This window comes from Triticum aestivum, chromosome 1A, assembly GCF_018294505.1.
Source record: "Triticum aestivum cultivar Chinese Spring chromosome 1A, IWGSC CS RefSeq v2.1, whole genome shotgun sequence".
Lineage (NCBI taxonomy): Eukaryota > Viridiplantae > Streptophyta > Magnoliopsida > Poales > Poaceae > Triticum > Triticum aestivum.
Genome location: NC_057794.1, coordinates 531,866,702 through 531,882,630, shown reverse-complemented (window position 1 = coordinate 531,882,630; position 15,929 = coordinate 531,866,702). Strand labels below are relative to the sequence as shown.

Genomic DNA, 15,929 nt, shown 5'->3' with positions numbered 1-15,929 from the left:
AGTTCTCCCCGTGATACGTGGAAGTTACAAGTTAAGAAGCTTATTACTCTTGGGTGCTTGGTACCCTTGAGCTTGTTCCTCTTGGGTGCTTGGGCGCCCTAGACGGTTGTTCGTGTTCGGAGCTCAATCATTGTGGTGCAAAGCTCCGGGCAAGCGTCGGGGTCTCCAATTAGGTTGTGGAGATCGCCCCGAGCAATTTGACGAGTACCGGTGACCGCCCCCAAGGGTTGCCAAAGTGTACGGGTTCGGTGACCGCCCCCAAGGGTTGCCATTTGTACGGGTTCGGTGACCGCCTTCAAGGGTCCCTTAGTGGAATCACGGCATCTTGCATTGTGCGAGAGCGTGAGGAGATTACGGTGGCCCTAGTGGCTTCTTGGGGAGCATTGTGCCTCCACACCGCTCCAAACGGAGATTAGCATCCGCAAGGGTGTGAACTTCGGGATACATCGTCGTCTCCTCGTGCCTCAGTTATCTCTTACCCGAACCCTTTACTTATGCACTTTACTTTGTGATAGCCATATTGTTTCTTGTCATATATCTTGCTATCACATAGTTGCTTATCTTTCTTAGCATAAGTTGTTGGTGCACATAGGTGAGCCTAGTTGTTTTAGGTTTTGTGCTTGGCAAATTAACCGCTAGGTTATTCCGCATTTGTTCAAGCCTAAACTATAATTATTTTAAAACGCCTATTCACCCCCCCCCCCTCTAGGCGACATCCACGATATTTCAAAAGGTGATGAGAGAAAAAAAGGTGAGAGTAGGACTCTCAACTCACATGTCCAATCTCTCCTCGATTTCAAATTCCACTTCCAATTCAAAGCAAACACGCTTGGAACACCTTCACGCCGAAGCAAGGTACAAAAAAGGGATGCCAGACAGCCTGGGAAAATAACCACCTCCCTCCTCGCCCTGTTTCCGCCTCCGCAGAGCGTCGCATCGCACGGCTCGCACCATACTCTCCCTCCCACGAAGTCCTCCTCCTCCTCCCCTCCCCTCCCCCGCGCGACCCCTCTCCCCCGCACCCGCGAGATCTCTCTCCCGCCATGGCGGGGAGGGGCTACCAGGGCCGCGGCGCGGGCGGCGGCGCCGGCGCCGGCGCCGGCGTGTCCATGGCGGTGGTGAGCACGCCCAGCCAGGAGCTGGCGCTCACCAACTGCGCCTACGTCTCCCCCGCCGACATCCGCCGCTTCCCCACCGCCCTCGCCCTCGTCGGCGACGTCCTCGTCTTCGCCCTGCGATATCCTTTTGTTCGTCTTCCTCCCTCCCGCGATCTCGCCTGTGCTGCCCATGAGATCTCTCTGAATTTGAGGTGGCCCGGCGCGCTGATCTGATCCGCTGGTCGGCGCAGTTCGAAATCCCGGAGGGTCTAGAGCACCGCGCGCATCTGTCTTGCTCGCTGGAGCGCTTTGGTTTCGTATTCGTGGTGATCTCGCTGGGACTGGCTGCTGGCGACGCTAGCTAGTACTGCATGTGGGATGGCACGATTGCCCGTTTTACTTGCTCTAGCTGCTAGTTCGTACCAATACCATGCGATTATTGTGGGCGCATTGCGAAATTGTGCTTCTCTAATCCATGCGCTGTCTGTTAAGGCAAATAATTTGGATAATGGTACCCACAGTATCACATTCTGAGTTCAGCGTGCTCTGTATGCCATTTATTTGGGATGTGGGAGCCTTGATGAATGATAAATCAGATTGTCAATAGGCATTCGTTTTTTTTATTATAGGCATGCAATTATATAATTCCACTTAACCTAAACATGCATCATTACTAAACATCATCCCAGTGTAGGGGTTTAATTTTGGTTTTCTCTACTGGAATCACCATGCCCGATGTTATTGTTCTGAAGTGTTTACCTCGGTTAAAATCACATTGTCTTGTCTCAACTTTAAGAGAGAGGCTTTCATGTGGAATCTATGGAGCTTTGATGATATTCTGTGCCGATTTTATTTTAGAATAGTATATTCTTTCTTTCATGTTTGATCCTTAATGAGTATCCACTGCCCACGATGCCGTTGCTACTGGAAGCATCGCCTTGAATGCCATTCAGCGTCGACAGGTGAAGGTTTCGGCTGGGGATTCTATTACCGTTAGCAGGTAGGATGATCAACTGTCGATTGAATCATACTTTTAGTTGGATGTGATTCTGTGTTGCCTTACTGTTGCGGTGAATAATATTTCTGCCCAGTTTTGCTCCTCCTGATGATTTCAAGCTGGCATTGCTCACATTGGAGCTAGAGTATACTAAGGCAAGGTCCAACCGAGCTGAGGATGTAAGTTCATTCGTCTGTCTGTGACTACAGTTTTAGTTATGCTTCATTTACTGTGGTTTGACATGCATTAGCCTGGCTCTGCAGCTGGATGCCGTCTTGCTTGCCCAACAACTCCGGAAGAGATTTCTGGATCAGGTATGGGATAATCAGTTAGCATTATGTCTGTGAGTAGAGCTTCTCTTTATTTCTTTCATCGTTATAAACATATGTATGTTATGTTGTCCACGAAAAATCTCATATGCATGATTAGATTGAGAATGTCTGCAGTTTGATAAGAATACTGCTTCCACTTGTGTGCACATAACGGTGACATGTGGGGTTGTTTACAGGTCATGACAAGTGGGCAACGAGTGCCATTTGAATTTTATGGAACAAACTACATATTCAGTGTCAATCAAGCTTTGCTAGAGGGTCAAGAAAGTTCCACGCCGTTGGACAGAGGATTCCTGTCAAGTGATACATACATCATATTTGAGGCGGCTCCTAATTCAGGAATCAAGGTTCCTTTGAATAACTTATATGTTGTTACCAGCAGTTCTGTTAATAGTTTATGTGACAAGAGCATTTTGTATGGCTTCTGAAAGCAACACAATAAGACCCGTTAATCTGCTGTAGGTTATCAACCAAAAGGAAGCAGCTAGCAGCAAGCTTTTCAAAGATAAAGAGTTTAACTTGGAAAAATTGGGGATAGGTGGGTTAAGTTCTGAATTCACAGACATTTTCCGTAGGGCATTTGCTTCAAGGGTGTTTCCTCCTCATGTTGTCAGCAAGTAAGTATCGTTCCTGTTTCTTTATTTTTGTACCATCCGTAACATATGATGTTGTACTCACAACTGAATACTTTAGATTGGGCATTAAACACGTAAAGGGTATGTTGCTATATGGGCCTCCTGGTACTGGCAAGACCCTCATGGCCCGTCAGATTGGAAAACTGTTGAATGGAAAGGACCCGAAGGTATGGATATTCTATTGGGCATGGAGTATAGCTTTGTTACTTGTCTAAACATTTGTGTTGTGCCTATCATCTACAGTAGTTCATTCTTAGATACACTGTAACTTTTTAGGGCCCTTTATCCTGTATGAATTTATGAATATTACATTTAAAACGCGGGCTTGATGAAGTTTTGTTATTATCAGCAGTGATAAATATATGTTTTTTGAATTAAAATTTCCGTTCTCAATTCTCTTGTTTTAAGTTCAGTTCAATAAAGGAACAGTGTATCATAGTCCATTTTATACCGAGAAACTTTCATGTATCATACTTAATTTATTGTAGCACCAGTAGTCAGTGACATGTAGTCTGCTAACACTACAATGCCAGATGCCTGTCAATTATGTTTACTTGAGGTTAATACCTTTTCCTGACCTCAGATTGTGAATGGACCTGAAGTGTTGAGCAAATTTGTTGGAGAAACAGAGAAGAATGTGAGAGATTTGTTTCTTGATGCTGAAAATGACCAGAAGGCACAAGGTATGATTTCTCATGAGCTGAATTCTTCTCATATTTCTGTGTGAGGTGAATCCTTATCAACACTTGATTTTTGTACCTCCTCACAGGTGATCACAGTGACCTCCATGTTATCATTTTTGATGAAATTGATGCTATCTGCAAGGTGGGTTCTGTTGACTATCACTCTCACCATAATATATATTTTCTCTTGCTTAGGCTTTGTCAATATGACAGAACAAAATAATTAGCTTGCGATTATCACTAGTTACTAGTACTAGATAATACAGGTTTATTCTTATCAACTTGGGTTTCAATGGAGTTTAAGAGCGTGCTGTCAACATGAATAGTTCTGAAGTGTGTGCTGTGATAGTGTGTAATTGTGTATTAGCCCCTGCCAAAGGAGTATCTCATAACTTCTGTGTCACAGAGATTTACATGAAACCTATCATATGCTCATATCCTTTTTATTTTTCTTCAGTTAGGCCTAAGATTCCACATTAAATATCTATTCTAGAACTCTTTAACTTGCAACTTTATTTTGTGCATGTGACATCATACTGTATAATACATCATGTACAATGTTGGTTTAGTTTTATTCAAAATTGCCAACCTGCATGTATTGATGAAACTCTGGTTGTGCAGTCTAGAGGATCTAGCAGAGATGGTACAGGCGTACATGATAGCATTGTAAACCAGCTGCTTACAAAGGTATGTTTTACTAGAATTTGAAGTTTAGACTGTAGTTCTTTGCTTATATCTATTACTGAGTTATGTCCGAGCTCTCAACTTTACAGATAGATGGTGTTGAGGCGTTGAATAACGTGTTGCTTATTGGAATGACCAACCGTAAGGATTTACTTGACGAAGCTTTATTGAGGTATATGCTCTGACCCATGTTGCCTGATGACAAACTGGTCTAGCAAACATGTCATTGGTAGCTCCAACTCTGTGGTACTGAAACAAATAAGTTTCCTGACGAGACAAACTAATGTAGCAAGTCTTTCATCATAAATGCATTCATGCTGAATTCTCAATAATATATGAGGCCTTTGATTATTGGAATTACATTGGTTGCCATGCATCTTGTACCCTTCATCAGTCCCAGTGATGTATCATGTATGTTACTGGGCGATTCACAAAGAGAAGGTTGCTAGTCACTCTAGAGGCTGTGCAGATAGATGACTACACCATATTCTCTTTTGTTAGTTCATTTCTGTTCTACTATTCACATATATTCATTGCCCTTTCATACATCTGTTGCAGACCAGGACGACTGGAAGTTCATATCGAGATAAACTTGCCTGACGAGAATGGTCGTTTGCAAATTCTTCAAATTCATACAAGCAAGATGAGGGAGAGCTCTTTCCTTTCTCCAGATGTTAATCTTCAAGAGCTAGGTATGTTCTTTGCAAAGTAATATTGTCTGCAGCATTTGTGTTATTATATCAACTATTTTTTCTTTGTGTTTTTAGCTGGCCATTTCATGCTACTGATATTATCCGTACTTCAAAGATTTTCTTTTTTTTTCCTTCTTAAAAAATGAGTGCTGTTAGCAAATAGCTATGCTTCCTTCAATGTTTACTGCCATTTTTTTGCAGTTGGACATTTTAGTATGACTAACTAGGGATTTGTGGGATGTGGGAAATTTATCAGTATATGTTTCTTATTGTATATGATTGGTAATTGTGAAAATCACATCCAAATGACACATGATCTTCTCAATGAAGCTGCACGAACAAAGAACTACAGTGGAGCAGAGTTGGAAGGTGTTGTTAAAAGTGCAGTTTCATTTGCTTTGAACCGGCAGATAAGCATGGATGATCTCACTAAACCTTTGGACGAGGAAAGCATTAAGGTTACTATGGATGATTTTGTGAATGGACTTCATGAAATTACTCCCGCATTTGGTGCTTCAACTGATGACCTCGAAAGATGCAGGTGCGTGTTCTGATTTCTTAAACAATTTTTTAACAGAATGATTTCCATCAGCACAAATTTCAAAGGGCGATCATTAGTTTCTTCTTGGGGTATTCCTGGAGTATATCTTATTATTTGTGCTTTGGAATTTTTCCTTGTAATATGCTCAACATTGGCTATGGCCCGTGGGTGCTGTCACTCTTCTCCCTTAATGCAGCAATTCAGGGGTTGGGCTTTATAATACATTCATTAGCGAGTTTAGAAGGAAACATAAATTTCCTTCAGGCAATATAAGACTTGATATTTGTCTGTAACAAACTACATGCTTATAGCTTGTCAGGCATATAAGAATATCTTTTAATGATGAGCTTAACACGTACTCCCTCCGTCCCAAAATAAGTGTCTCAATATTAGTACAAAGTTGAGACACTTATTTTGAGACGGAGGGAGTATATGATTTTAAAATCCCTTACCCTCATGTATCTCTTATTTTATCTTCAGTTGTCTCAGTTACTACAATTTTAATGTTACCTTTATGTGATTTTTTGTACAGGTTACATGGTATTGTTGACTGTGGCAAGGCACACCAGCACATTTTTCAGAGAGCTATGCTTCTGGTGGAACAAGTTAAAGTTAGCAGAGGTAGCCCACTTGTGACCTGTCTATTGCAAGGTTCTGCTGGAAGGTAAAGTCTCTAGAACACATCATCATTGTCTGAATATATTGCTGGAAGCTTATTTCACATTAATTACTTTTCAGTGGTAAATCAGCTTTGGCCGCTACTGTTGGTATTGACAGTGATTTTGCTTATGTCAAAATTGTAAGTTCCTTTACTTCTGGTTCCCTCCATCCTCAGTTGCAAACTATAGGGCCGCATATCTCTAATTGCGGTTTTCACTATAGATATCTGCGGAGACAATGATTGGTTTCAGTGAAAGCAGCAAGTGTGCACAGATTTGCAAGGTCAGGGATGTTCTTAATATAATGAATTTGGTAGTTAAGTTGATACATGGAAGAATCTATTTGAATCGTGTATCCTGTTTATTGCTCCTGTGTACGCCTTTTCTAGTTATGCCGTTTGCTTCCTGTATGCTTACACATAAGGTGTCTTTTGTTGTGATGGTTACAGGTTTTTGAGGATGCTTACAAATCTCAGTTCAGCATCATAATTCTTGACGACATTGAAAGGTATTTAGAACCTCAATGCCACAAAAGTATGCTGTCATTTGTCCTTTCATTTTGATTGAAGTATTTGGTGCTCCTTTATGACCATTTAGGTTACTGGAGTTTGTTGCCATCGGACCACGTTTTTCAAATCTGATATCGCAAACTCTTATGGTCCTCCTCAAGAGGGTTCCTCCTAAGGTTTGCACAATCACACTTTTTTCTTCAGTAGTATCCTGGAACCCAGTCTTTTCTTGGCTGCAAAGACATCTTTGACTTGACTTTGTCTTTGACTCGCATATCTTGCCTATCTTTTGCAGGGCAAAAACTTGCTTGTTATTGGAACAACAAGTGAGACAACATTTCTAGACTCCATTGGTATGTCTGGTGTGTTCTCGGTGACCTACGAGGTTCCCAAACTGACAAAGGAGGATGCTGCAAAGGTAAGATAATTACTGAAGACATACATTGAGGTCTATGGTTAAAATGCAAGAAACTGTAACCGCTTCACATTGCATATTCTTGAACAGTAGATGATTGCTGTCATGTCCTCTGTAATACATATTCTATGGCCTTGGTAATTTGGAATTTTACTCTGTATCAACCTTATATGGCCACCCTGCAGGTGTTGCGACATTTGAATGTGTTCGATGAAGCAGATGTTGAGACAGCAGCAGAAGCGCTGGACGATGTAATCTTCTTTCTAACATTTTTGTATTCCCTCCACTTAAATGGTTGCCTATATTTGCCCAAATTCTTACAATCCTCCAACGATTGCAGATGCCGATCAAGAAGCTGTACACGCTTGTCGAGATGGCTGCGCAGGGGCCACAAGGGGGAAGCGCAGAAGCCATCTATGCCGGAGAGGAAAAGATAGACCTCAACCATTTCTTTAGCATCTTGAGCGACATCATCCGCTACTGATCACACATACATTTGAGGACCCTAGGCTCCACTATAGGAATTTGTTTACTCCAGTTTCCCCAGCTTGCTATCTTCACAGGGTAGAGTGGTTTGATCCCGAGTGGCCTTTTATTGTCACGGTTCGGCGAGAGTTGTGTCTTTGCTATGCTTCCGTCGATATAAATATTCTATTATCTGAAGCCTGAGGGCTTGTTTTGTTTGAGACCTAGGCGCCGTGGGTGAGAAATATTTACCTGGCCATGCTATTTGGTGAATGGTGTTGTTGATGACTAGGGATACCAATCCATAGCTCCAGGATGTGCTTTTAGAGTTTGGTTGATATAGATAAGTTGGCAGTTTCATCTATATATCGGACAGTTAATTTCTTGCCGTACTAACTTTGAAGTTGTTAAGGGTTGCCTGCTTGTTTATTCTGACGAGATACGGAGTACATTGCATGTTTGTTGATACCACAAACAAACAAAAGTGCGTTGTTCAGGATTCAGACCACATCTATATAGCAAAACTAAATCAAGCTTCCATGAGGATTTGAGCCACAAAACGGCATCCGTAATAGCCAATTCCACGGATTTGCTTCCGATCTCCATCCGTAACAGCCATCCACTGGCCACAGCCCACAGGTCCTCAAATTCCACGGATTTGCTTCCGATCTCCATCAGCATGTAATCGGAAAGCGCGTCAAGAGCTTCCACATTTCAACGTTTATGAATTACGTTAAAGACTTGAAGTGGACACGTTCATTTCTTCTGTCCATTCACCTCGGTTGATTCTGTATCCAATATGCGTGCAAGTTACTCCTGTTATAATTCTGTCCCCTGTTATAATTGGACCTGTAATTTGTGGATTGATAGGTGTTTAAGTTAAACAATGTGTAGATTCTCAAAAAAAAGTTAAACATGTGTAATCCGGCATATAGTGAACACATGTCACGAGAGAAACACAAATTCGAACGTCCATGGCAAGGGTGACCGTACTAGCCATGGTGGGCGGTCGAGATGTTGTTGATGGCATCATCAACTTCTTGTCGCCCGTTTAGTACACGAGAGTAGTGCTCGTAGACATGCGTCGAGGAGTAGATGAGTTCATTGTACCTCGTTAATGAATCTTATCTGTCGTGTTGGTGTGTCGTGTGATTGATTGCACCTCGGATTTTCCAACACACTTTACTTGGTTCATTAGCAAAGTCCTTGGCACTACATGACGTCTGCAATAATAATTTAAAAATATATATTTTTATTTAGATTAGTATCTAAATGCTAAGTTTTGTAGAGATGTTGAGATTTTTTTAAAAAATTTAGTAGTACTCGATCTGTTTTTATTTACTTCACATATTAGCCTTGTCTCAAGTCAAACTTTGTAAATTTTGACCAAGTTTATACAAAAAATATTAGCATCCACAATACCAATCAATACGATTAGAATCATCATTGAATATGTTTTTATATCATGTATATCTGTTATTGTGAAAGTTTAAATTGTTTCATATAAACTTGGTCTAACTTTAAAAAGTTTAACTCCGGTCAAAGCTAATATGCACAGTAAATAGAAACAAAAGGAGTATATAGATATGTTTTAATTGCACCTTATTCAAAAATTTGGTCATGTCGACTTGTAATAGCAATGTTGAGATTTTTAAATAGTATATACAATATGTTTGAATTGCATCTTATAAAAAATCTCGTCACGTCATTTGTGTACTTCTTCTAGTATGCCAAACAAATCATGATTATTGCGTTGACTGCATAAAATTCACTGAAGTTATAGGGCATCTTTGGTTCATGACTATCTTTGGCACAACTAGCCTTTGACAAACTACAGTTGTCACAGAAAGTATGACGAACAAGATGATGTCACACACGTGGCAAGATTTGACAAAAAACTTACCCCATAACATGTAGACCATGTAGCTAAAGAAATATGGAATGACACAAATTTCTTACTAAATCAGAGGCACTTATTTTGGGACGGAGGAAGTAGGATGCACAAGCACATATTTTCTCTCCTCGAGCCATCTTAAATCACTTTGGAATGTTTAGGAGGGTGCTCCTTCTTAATCTCAACTATGCTAATCTCATATGAACAAATGGCCCTTCACAGCTACGATAATGAACAAAACATACGCCTAAGGGCATGCTCAGACTGAAAACGAATATCAGACGTGCCCACAGACGCATGAATTATGCCACACCACATTGATGTATGCAATCTCGCCTAACCCTCTTGTAACCCATGGTGCACGCTAGACTAACGTAGGTATATGTGAACTGAGCGTAACTCAAGTGGTTAAGTTTTCCGTGACGGAACCAACACACCAGGTTTAAGCTCTAAACTTAATATTGGTGGCTGCATTTTCTTAGATTTATTTCAGGCCATTCGGCGATGTGCATTCAATGAAAAGAGACGCTCCCGTCGACTACGAAGACGTATATGATAACTCCGTCAATCACAAGATGATATGCCGCTTAAGTCTCTCCGAGGTTCTCATAAGAGTGGAGCGTGTTTATATAGTTGAGTGTATATGCATATGTACTAGCGTTTTTCGTCTGTGTTTTAAAAGAAAAGGCATGTACTTATATAATGGGAAGCACCCAACTAACCTGACGTCACCGATCTCCTCCTTCCATTTCCGGAGCTGGTCTCCCCGAAATAAATTCAAAAATCTCTCCCACTACGGCCACGCGCACCGATCTCCCTCGCCGAATCCCCAATCCCCCTCGATCCGCCGGCAGATTCCCTCCCGCATTCGCTCCACTCTGTCCCCGTCCTCGCGCTCCCCCCAATCGCCGGCGGATCTCGGGGCTTTTCCCCTCTGCCGAGCCCGTCACGGGATTTCCTGCCGTCCGGAGCTCCTTTTCTCTGCTCCGAGCCGGAGATCTCAGCGCGATCCCGGCCCCCGCGACGAGCTTGGACTGCCCCGGCGGCGGATTCAGACTGCGCCGCGGCTGCGGTTGGTTGGGGTGCTGTTGGCGCGTCGCGGCATTGGATCGGGCCGGACAGGACAGGAGAGGTTGGTGGGCGGTGGTGGTTCGGTGGGTGGGGCGTCCCGACCGTGATCTGCGCCGCTGCGCCGGCCCAGCGTAGCGGGGCGATGAGAGCTGGCGCCGTGGCCCCGAAGGCGGCGGAGGCATGAGCGGCGGGGCGTCGCTGGGGCTCAGGACGTCCGGGAGCTATGGGTCCCTGCAGCAGCCCAACGGCCAGTCCCCCTCCCCGTCGCCGCCGGTGGCGGTCCGGAAGCCCGGGAAGATGTCCCTCGGCGGCGGCGGCCGCGGGGGCGAGCGCCTCCTCTTCGCCCGGATCTGCATGTTCGCGGGCCGTCGCCGCCGGATGCTCCTGCTCCTCCTCGTCGCCGTCGCTCTCGTCGTCTGCTTCCTCTTCTCATCACTTGTCAGTAAAGGTGGTGGTTGTGTTGCTTTTGCCTCATGTTTCATTCCTATATAAACCTTGTTGTGACTGCTATCGTGACTTGATGAAATGCTTGCCAGTTACTGTTATCTTGTTTTTCAATCATTTGATCAATGAGTTCATCGCAATGGTACGATGCTACTTGCAAACAGTATTATTGTATGATTCATTCATGTAGGTGTTTCCCATCACTAGGAGTACAAAACACGAGGGTTCCTGACTTCCTGTTACCTGTGCATACTTCACTTTTCTTATTCGCAAGTTATAGGATGTTCATGAGTATATCATCGTTAAGTATTAGTGTTGGGGGCCTTTATGTACACAGGAAGATTTGAGCTCATAGTTGACTTTCAAATTGTAAAAGGTTTAGTGAAGTGGAAATGCCAGCAAGACCTTGAGTAATGGAAAAGAAATAGTATATGGATGGATGCTTGAATATTCCTGTGCTGGCTGGCAAGCTGTATTCCTTTGGATTGCTTATTGTGTGAATATTTAACCATTTTGCATGACCTTTGACTCTGGCTGACTGATGTGATGCAAATGGATTAGCATGGTATTATTTGGTAATTTAAATCAGGCAAGCAGTGTCAATATTTCTGTTATAGTTAAGCTAGACAAGTTTGCATTAGATATTGTTAGATGATCTTTGGTTTGCTAGACAATCACTTCAGTTTCAAGTCACTTCAGTCAGTTCTTTGGAACTGAGCTGCGGACTTTGTTCTGGATTTTTATTGTGTGATACAGTTAATATGATATAGGTATTCCTCGAGTTGATGCTTTACAAATTGAAAAGTGCTAATGTTGACAGTGCTGTCAAAATCTGTGCCTTTCTGGTAACTTGTAGGCAGGCCTTTGGCTTAGTATACCTTAGAATTGTTTATTTCCACCATCATTTAGTCAGCTGCTCCTTTACATTTTTATTCATTCCAATATGCGTATTGTTTGACTTTGACAGGCTAATGTATGCCTTATGAATTTTAATAAGATTCGTTTCATCTAGTAGTCAATTTGTACAAATAGCATGGTTTTGATAACAATAGGTTCTTCTGGATCTAATCATTCCAGTGTATTATTAAGATTTCATTGGCTTGTGCTAATTTTTCATGAGCTGGCGGTCCTTCTTACCAATATGCATATTGTTGGTGATTCTACTGAATATCTGTTTTTCTAACCCTGATAAGTCAACATGGTATTTCTTTTCATATGTTGTTTGCCTGGAAAGTTGTCTGCTAAACGTTATGTTTTGAGTAATAGCTAAACTGATCTAATCTACTTTTTAGTTTGTAACAAAGTAAGGCATAACCTTTTAACTGTTGTGTTATCTCTACGTTTTTACTTATGTATCTTTGAGTACTGAACCACAAAATCTTCTTTTGGTTGGCTGTAGATGAAGTTGCAGCACCTGGCACCGAGACCATGCTGGGATTATCTGATCATGTCCGGAGCTTTGTAAATCCTGTATGGACATCTTCTTTGAGTGGAAATGATTTGAATACAACATCACCAACAGTAAAACAGCCGGACATCAGTCATGAAAAGGTTCAGGGTCTTTCACGGAGTTTCCCGCCAGCTATTCACCTGGAGCACCATCCTTGTGAAAATTTCTCATTTTCTCCTCCACCTATTGATAGGAAACGTACTGGACCACGGCGTAAGTTCCTCACCAGTCCAATTCAGAGTTACAAAAAAGTTCTGAATCTGATTATATTATTTTAAACTTGTGTAGCATGTCCTGTTTGTTATGTGCCTGTTGACCAGGCCCTGGCATTGATGCCAGCTGCTCCAACAGCATCACCTATCCTTCAAAGTTTAAATTATTTGTCCGAAGACAATTTGGTACTCAAAGAGTCCAACAGTGGTTCTTTGTTTGGTGGTTATCCATCTCTGGGACAACGAGATATGTCTTTTGACATAAAAGACTCGATGGCAGTACATTGTGGGTATGTCCTTGTATGACTCAAATGCTTTGACTCTTGTACGTTTATGTAATGACTGTGTGCTGTATCACTAACCTTTTCTTTATATTAAGATTTGTGAGGGGGAAGATACCTGGTATCAATACTGGATTTGATGTAGATGAAGCTGATCTGTCTGAGATGCGGCAGTGCCAGGGGACAGTTGTTGCTTCTGCTATTTTCGGTAACTGCGTCCTCTTTCTATGCCAGTTATATTTACATGTCATCATCTTTCCATGTCGGTGCTAATTGCTCATTTTGTGTGAACTTTTCTCAGGGAATTATGATATAATGCAACAACCAGAAAACATCAGTGAATTTTCAAAAGATACTGTTTGCTTCTTCATGTTTCTGGATGAAGAAACAGAAGCTGCAATAAAGAACACCACTGCTGTTGATAATACGGAAAAAATCGGGCTGTGGCGGGTGGTTGTTGTCCACAACCTTCCTTATTCGGATGCAAGGCGGAATGGAAAGGTACCTGTACTGTATATTTGGTTATTTGATTTTCCTGATCGAATCTTTGGAGAGCCAGTTACTTCTGGCATGGAGATTGCGCACAAGTTAAAATTCAGCATGGCAGGCAATGTAAACTAAAAGTTACTTGTAAAGATAATTCTACACAATCTGCTAAAACCTACATGCATTCTTGTCTAGATAACAGATCCATCCGAGACGAACATGTTCCCATTCTTTTCTGCATTGGATGAGTATGTGAAAATTTGGATTGCACAACCAGGAGAGGAGGATGCCATGCTTAATGTGAATCAGCATTCGCGATTTGTTGTTCTAATCGTTTATTTCCCTTGTGATAATTTTTTAACTGAATCCCTTGTGATATTTTCCTCAAACAGATTCCAAAACTATTACTTCATCGGCTCTTTCCTAATGCGCGGTATTCACTCTGGATCGATGGGAAACTTAAACTTGTGAAGGATCCTTATCAGCTATTAGAGAGGTAAACATCATGTTCTCTCACTGAGCTCTGTCTGCTACTTGTTGTAACTACTCTGCACATAACTCAGTGCCACTTATGCTCTATATGTTGTACTATTAAGTTCCAAGCTGCACCATATTCTTCTTACTCCAATATTTTTTCTAAGAGTCTACTCTCACCAGGATTTTGACATGTTATTTTCTGATTCTGTATCACTGCTATGTTGCAGATTCTTATGGAGGAAAAATGTGAGCTTCGCTATTTCCAGGCATTATAGACGCTTTGACGTCTTTGAGGAAGCTGAGGCGAACAAGGCTGGTGGGAAGTATGATAATGCTTCAATCGACAACCAAATAGAGTTCTACAAGAGAGAGGGCTTAACCCATTATTCATCAGCTAAGCTTCCTATTACAAGCGGTAATTGGTTCTTCTCACTGAAATTCTGATATAGCAATATTTCTCATGATAACATAAGGATACATTTACCTTGAACAGATGTCCCTGAGGGCTGTGTAATAATAAGAGAGCACATACCCATCACCAATCTCTTCACATGCCTTTGGTTTAATGAAGTTGACCGCTTCACCTCAAGAGATCAGATAAGCTTCAGCACAGTGAGGGATAAAATAAGGTCAAGAGTTAATTGGACTGCAGACATGTTCCTGGATTGTGAGAGGCGCGATTTTGTTGTTCAGGTACTTTTGAGTTAATGCTTTGCGTGGCACATTTACTTTTTCTGCACACCCTGTTGTTACTTTATATATCACTGATAGCCTGAAAAGGTAATGGAGTGTAGAACCCAAAAAATGATTGAACCCAAAAAATGATTGAACCCAAAAAATGATTGATAATAAGACATTTTGCAGTCTGGCTTCTAGTAATGCACAAATAGGATTAGCTGCAATGCACTTATTCCAGAACGCCATTGTCGTCTGTTATCTGTCCCTTATTTCTTGTGTATGTCATCATTACTTTGCAGGCATACCACAGAGAACTCATGGAGCAAAGGCTGGCTGCCTTACGGAGCCAGCCTCCGCCGCCTCCGCCTCCACCTCCACCGCCCCCTCCCGTGGTGCGTGTGCAGCAACCTCGAAAGATGCTCCCAGACAGCGCATCAAAGGAACCTGGGAGAGCTTCCAAGAAGCCAGCAGGGAGGCGCTCACGGAAATCAGGCTCAAAACGGTCCCATCGAACGAAAGCCTCCAGCGGGAAGGAACCCATTCGACTGTAAATCTCTCCAGGCGAAATTTTGCTCCCATACAACTGAAAGATCGACTCGGTTTGGTTTACTCCTATTTAACTTGTATTCATGTTCCCCTCCCAAAGGCTCGAAAATTTTGTCAGGACTTGTTGATAGAGGATTACAACAATTTTTTGGGGTGTAAATAAACATTTTTAAAATAAAGATGGGTTTACTTTAATTTGCATACGGTTCAGTTCAGTATAGTACTATCATTTTTGTCTGGGACGGGTTTGCAAATGATAGGATAGTTACTGTGCTCCTCGTCTTGGGTATCAAGTTGGCCTTTTGGGTTCAGTTCTTTTAGGCCTTTGGGTTCAGAGATTAGAAGGCCGGTAGCTATCAGAGGCTGGTGTGGATCCGTCAGGAGAGACCCTTTTGGGTAATGTAGCTCCCATCAGTTGAGCTGTTCGTTCTGCTCGTCAGAAGACGTTGTTATCTGATCTGGCGCCCGGGGCCGTGAGGGCGTGTTTAGAATGCTGCCAAAAGCTGCCTTCAGGTGTGTTTGAATTGTGTCCAAAAACTACCTTGCCAATATTTTGGTCAAGACCAGAAACTTGACTAAACTCGACTTTTGTTAGACCATGGTCAATTTTTTTTGGCAATACCGATGCTTCTTTGCCCGCTATATTCACTCTTGTTGCGAATGTTGGCCGAATCATTGGCT

General features: G+C 42.3%; 2 protein-coding genes across 3 annotated transcripts; both read left to right on the top strand.

Moving 5' to 3' along the window:
* The first annotated feature begins 933 nt into the window (after positions 1-933).
* Positions 934-8,093, top strand: LOC123063420 (vesicle-fusing ATPase). The gene is made up of 21 exons (XM_044487202.1): positions 934-1,237; positions 2,002-2,097; positions 2,189-2,273; positions 2,358-2,408; positions 2,603-2,773; positions 2,889-3,043; positions 3,120-3,228; positions 3,645-3,744; positions 3,831-3,886; positions 4,366-4,431; positions 4,518-4,600; positions 4,987-5,120; positions 5,451-5,661; positions 6,194-6,325; positions 6,400-6,460; positions 6,544-6,603; positions 6,770-6,828; positions 6,918-7,005; positions 7,125-7,247; positions 7,430-7,495; positions 7,585-8,093. Exons 1-21 carry the CDS (start codon positions 1,044-1,046, stop codon positions 7,726-7,728), a joined length of 2,244 nt encoding a protein of 747 aa, XP_044343137.1. The 5' UTR covers positions 934-1,043; the 3' UTR covers positions 7,729-8,093.
* A 2,240-nt stretch (positions 8,094-10,333) lies between these two features.
* On the top strand, positions 10,334-15,449 carry LOC123063411 (probable hexosyltransferase MUCI70). 2 transcript variants are annotated; one of them, XM_044487181.1, is made up of 9 exons: positions 10,334-11,122; positions 12,518-12,781; positions 12,857-13,070; positions 13,160-13,269; positions 13,363-13,562; positions 13,940-14,043; positions 14,252-14,439; positions 14,518-14,717; positions 15,002-15,449. In XM_044487181.1, exons 1-9 carry the CDS (start codon positions 10,855-10,857, stop codon positions 15,251-15,253), a joined length of 1,800 nt encoding a protein of 599 aa, XP_044343116.1. In that variant the 5' UTR covers positions 10,334-10,854; the 3' UTR covers positions 15,254-15,449. The 2 variants fall into 2 exon arrangements, with proteins under 2 accessions (XP_044343116.1, XP_044343124.1); XM_044487189.1 differs by having other exon boundaries at positions 10,879-11,112.
* Positions 15,450-15,929: the final 480 nt, after the last annotated feature.

Coding starts and splice junctions, on each gene's coding strand:
- LOC123063420 (XM_044487202.1), top strand. CDS start 1,044: ATGGCGGGGAGGGGCTACCAGGGCCGCGGCGCGGGCGGCGGCGCCGGC. Junction 2,774..2,888: donor CTCCTAATTCAGGAATCAAG/GTTCCTTTGAAT, acceptor AATCTGCTGTAG/GTTATCAACCAAAAGGAAGC. Junction 5,662..6,193: donor GATGACCTCGAAAGATGCAG/GTGCGTGTTCTG, acceptor TTTTTTGTACAG/GTTACATGGTATTGTTGACT.
- LOC123063411 (XM_044487181.1), top strand. CDS start 10,855: ATGAGCGGCGGGGCGTCGCTGGGGCTCAGGACGTCCGGGAGCTATGGG. Junction 11,123..12,517: donor CTCATCACTTGTCAGTAAAG/GTGGTGGTTGTG, acceptor GGTTGGCTGTAG/ATGAAGTTGCAGCACCTGGC. Junction 13,270..13,362: donor TGTTGCTTCTGCTATTTTCG/GTAACTGCGTCC, acceptor AACTTTTCTCAG/GGAATTATGATATAATGCAA.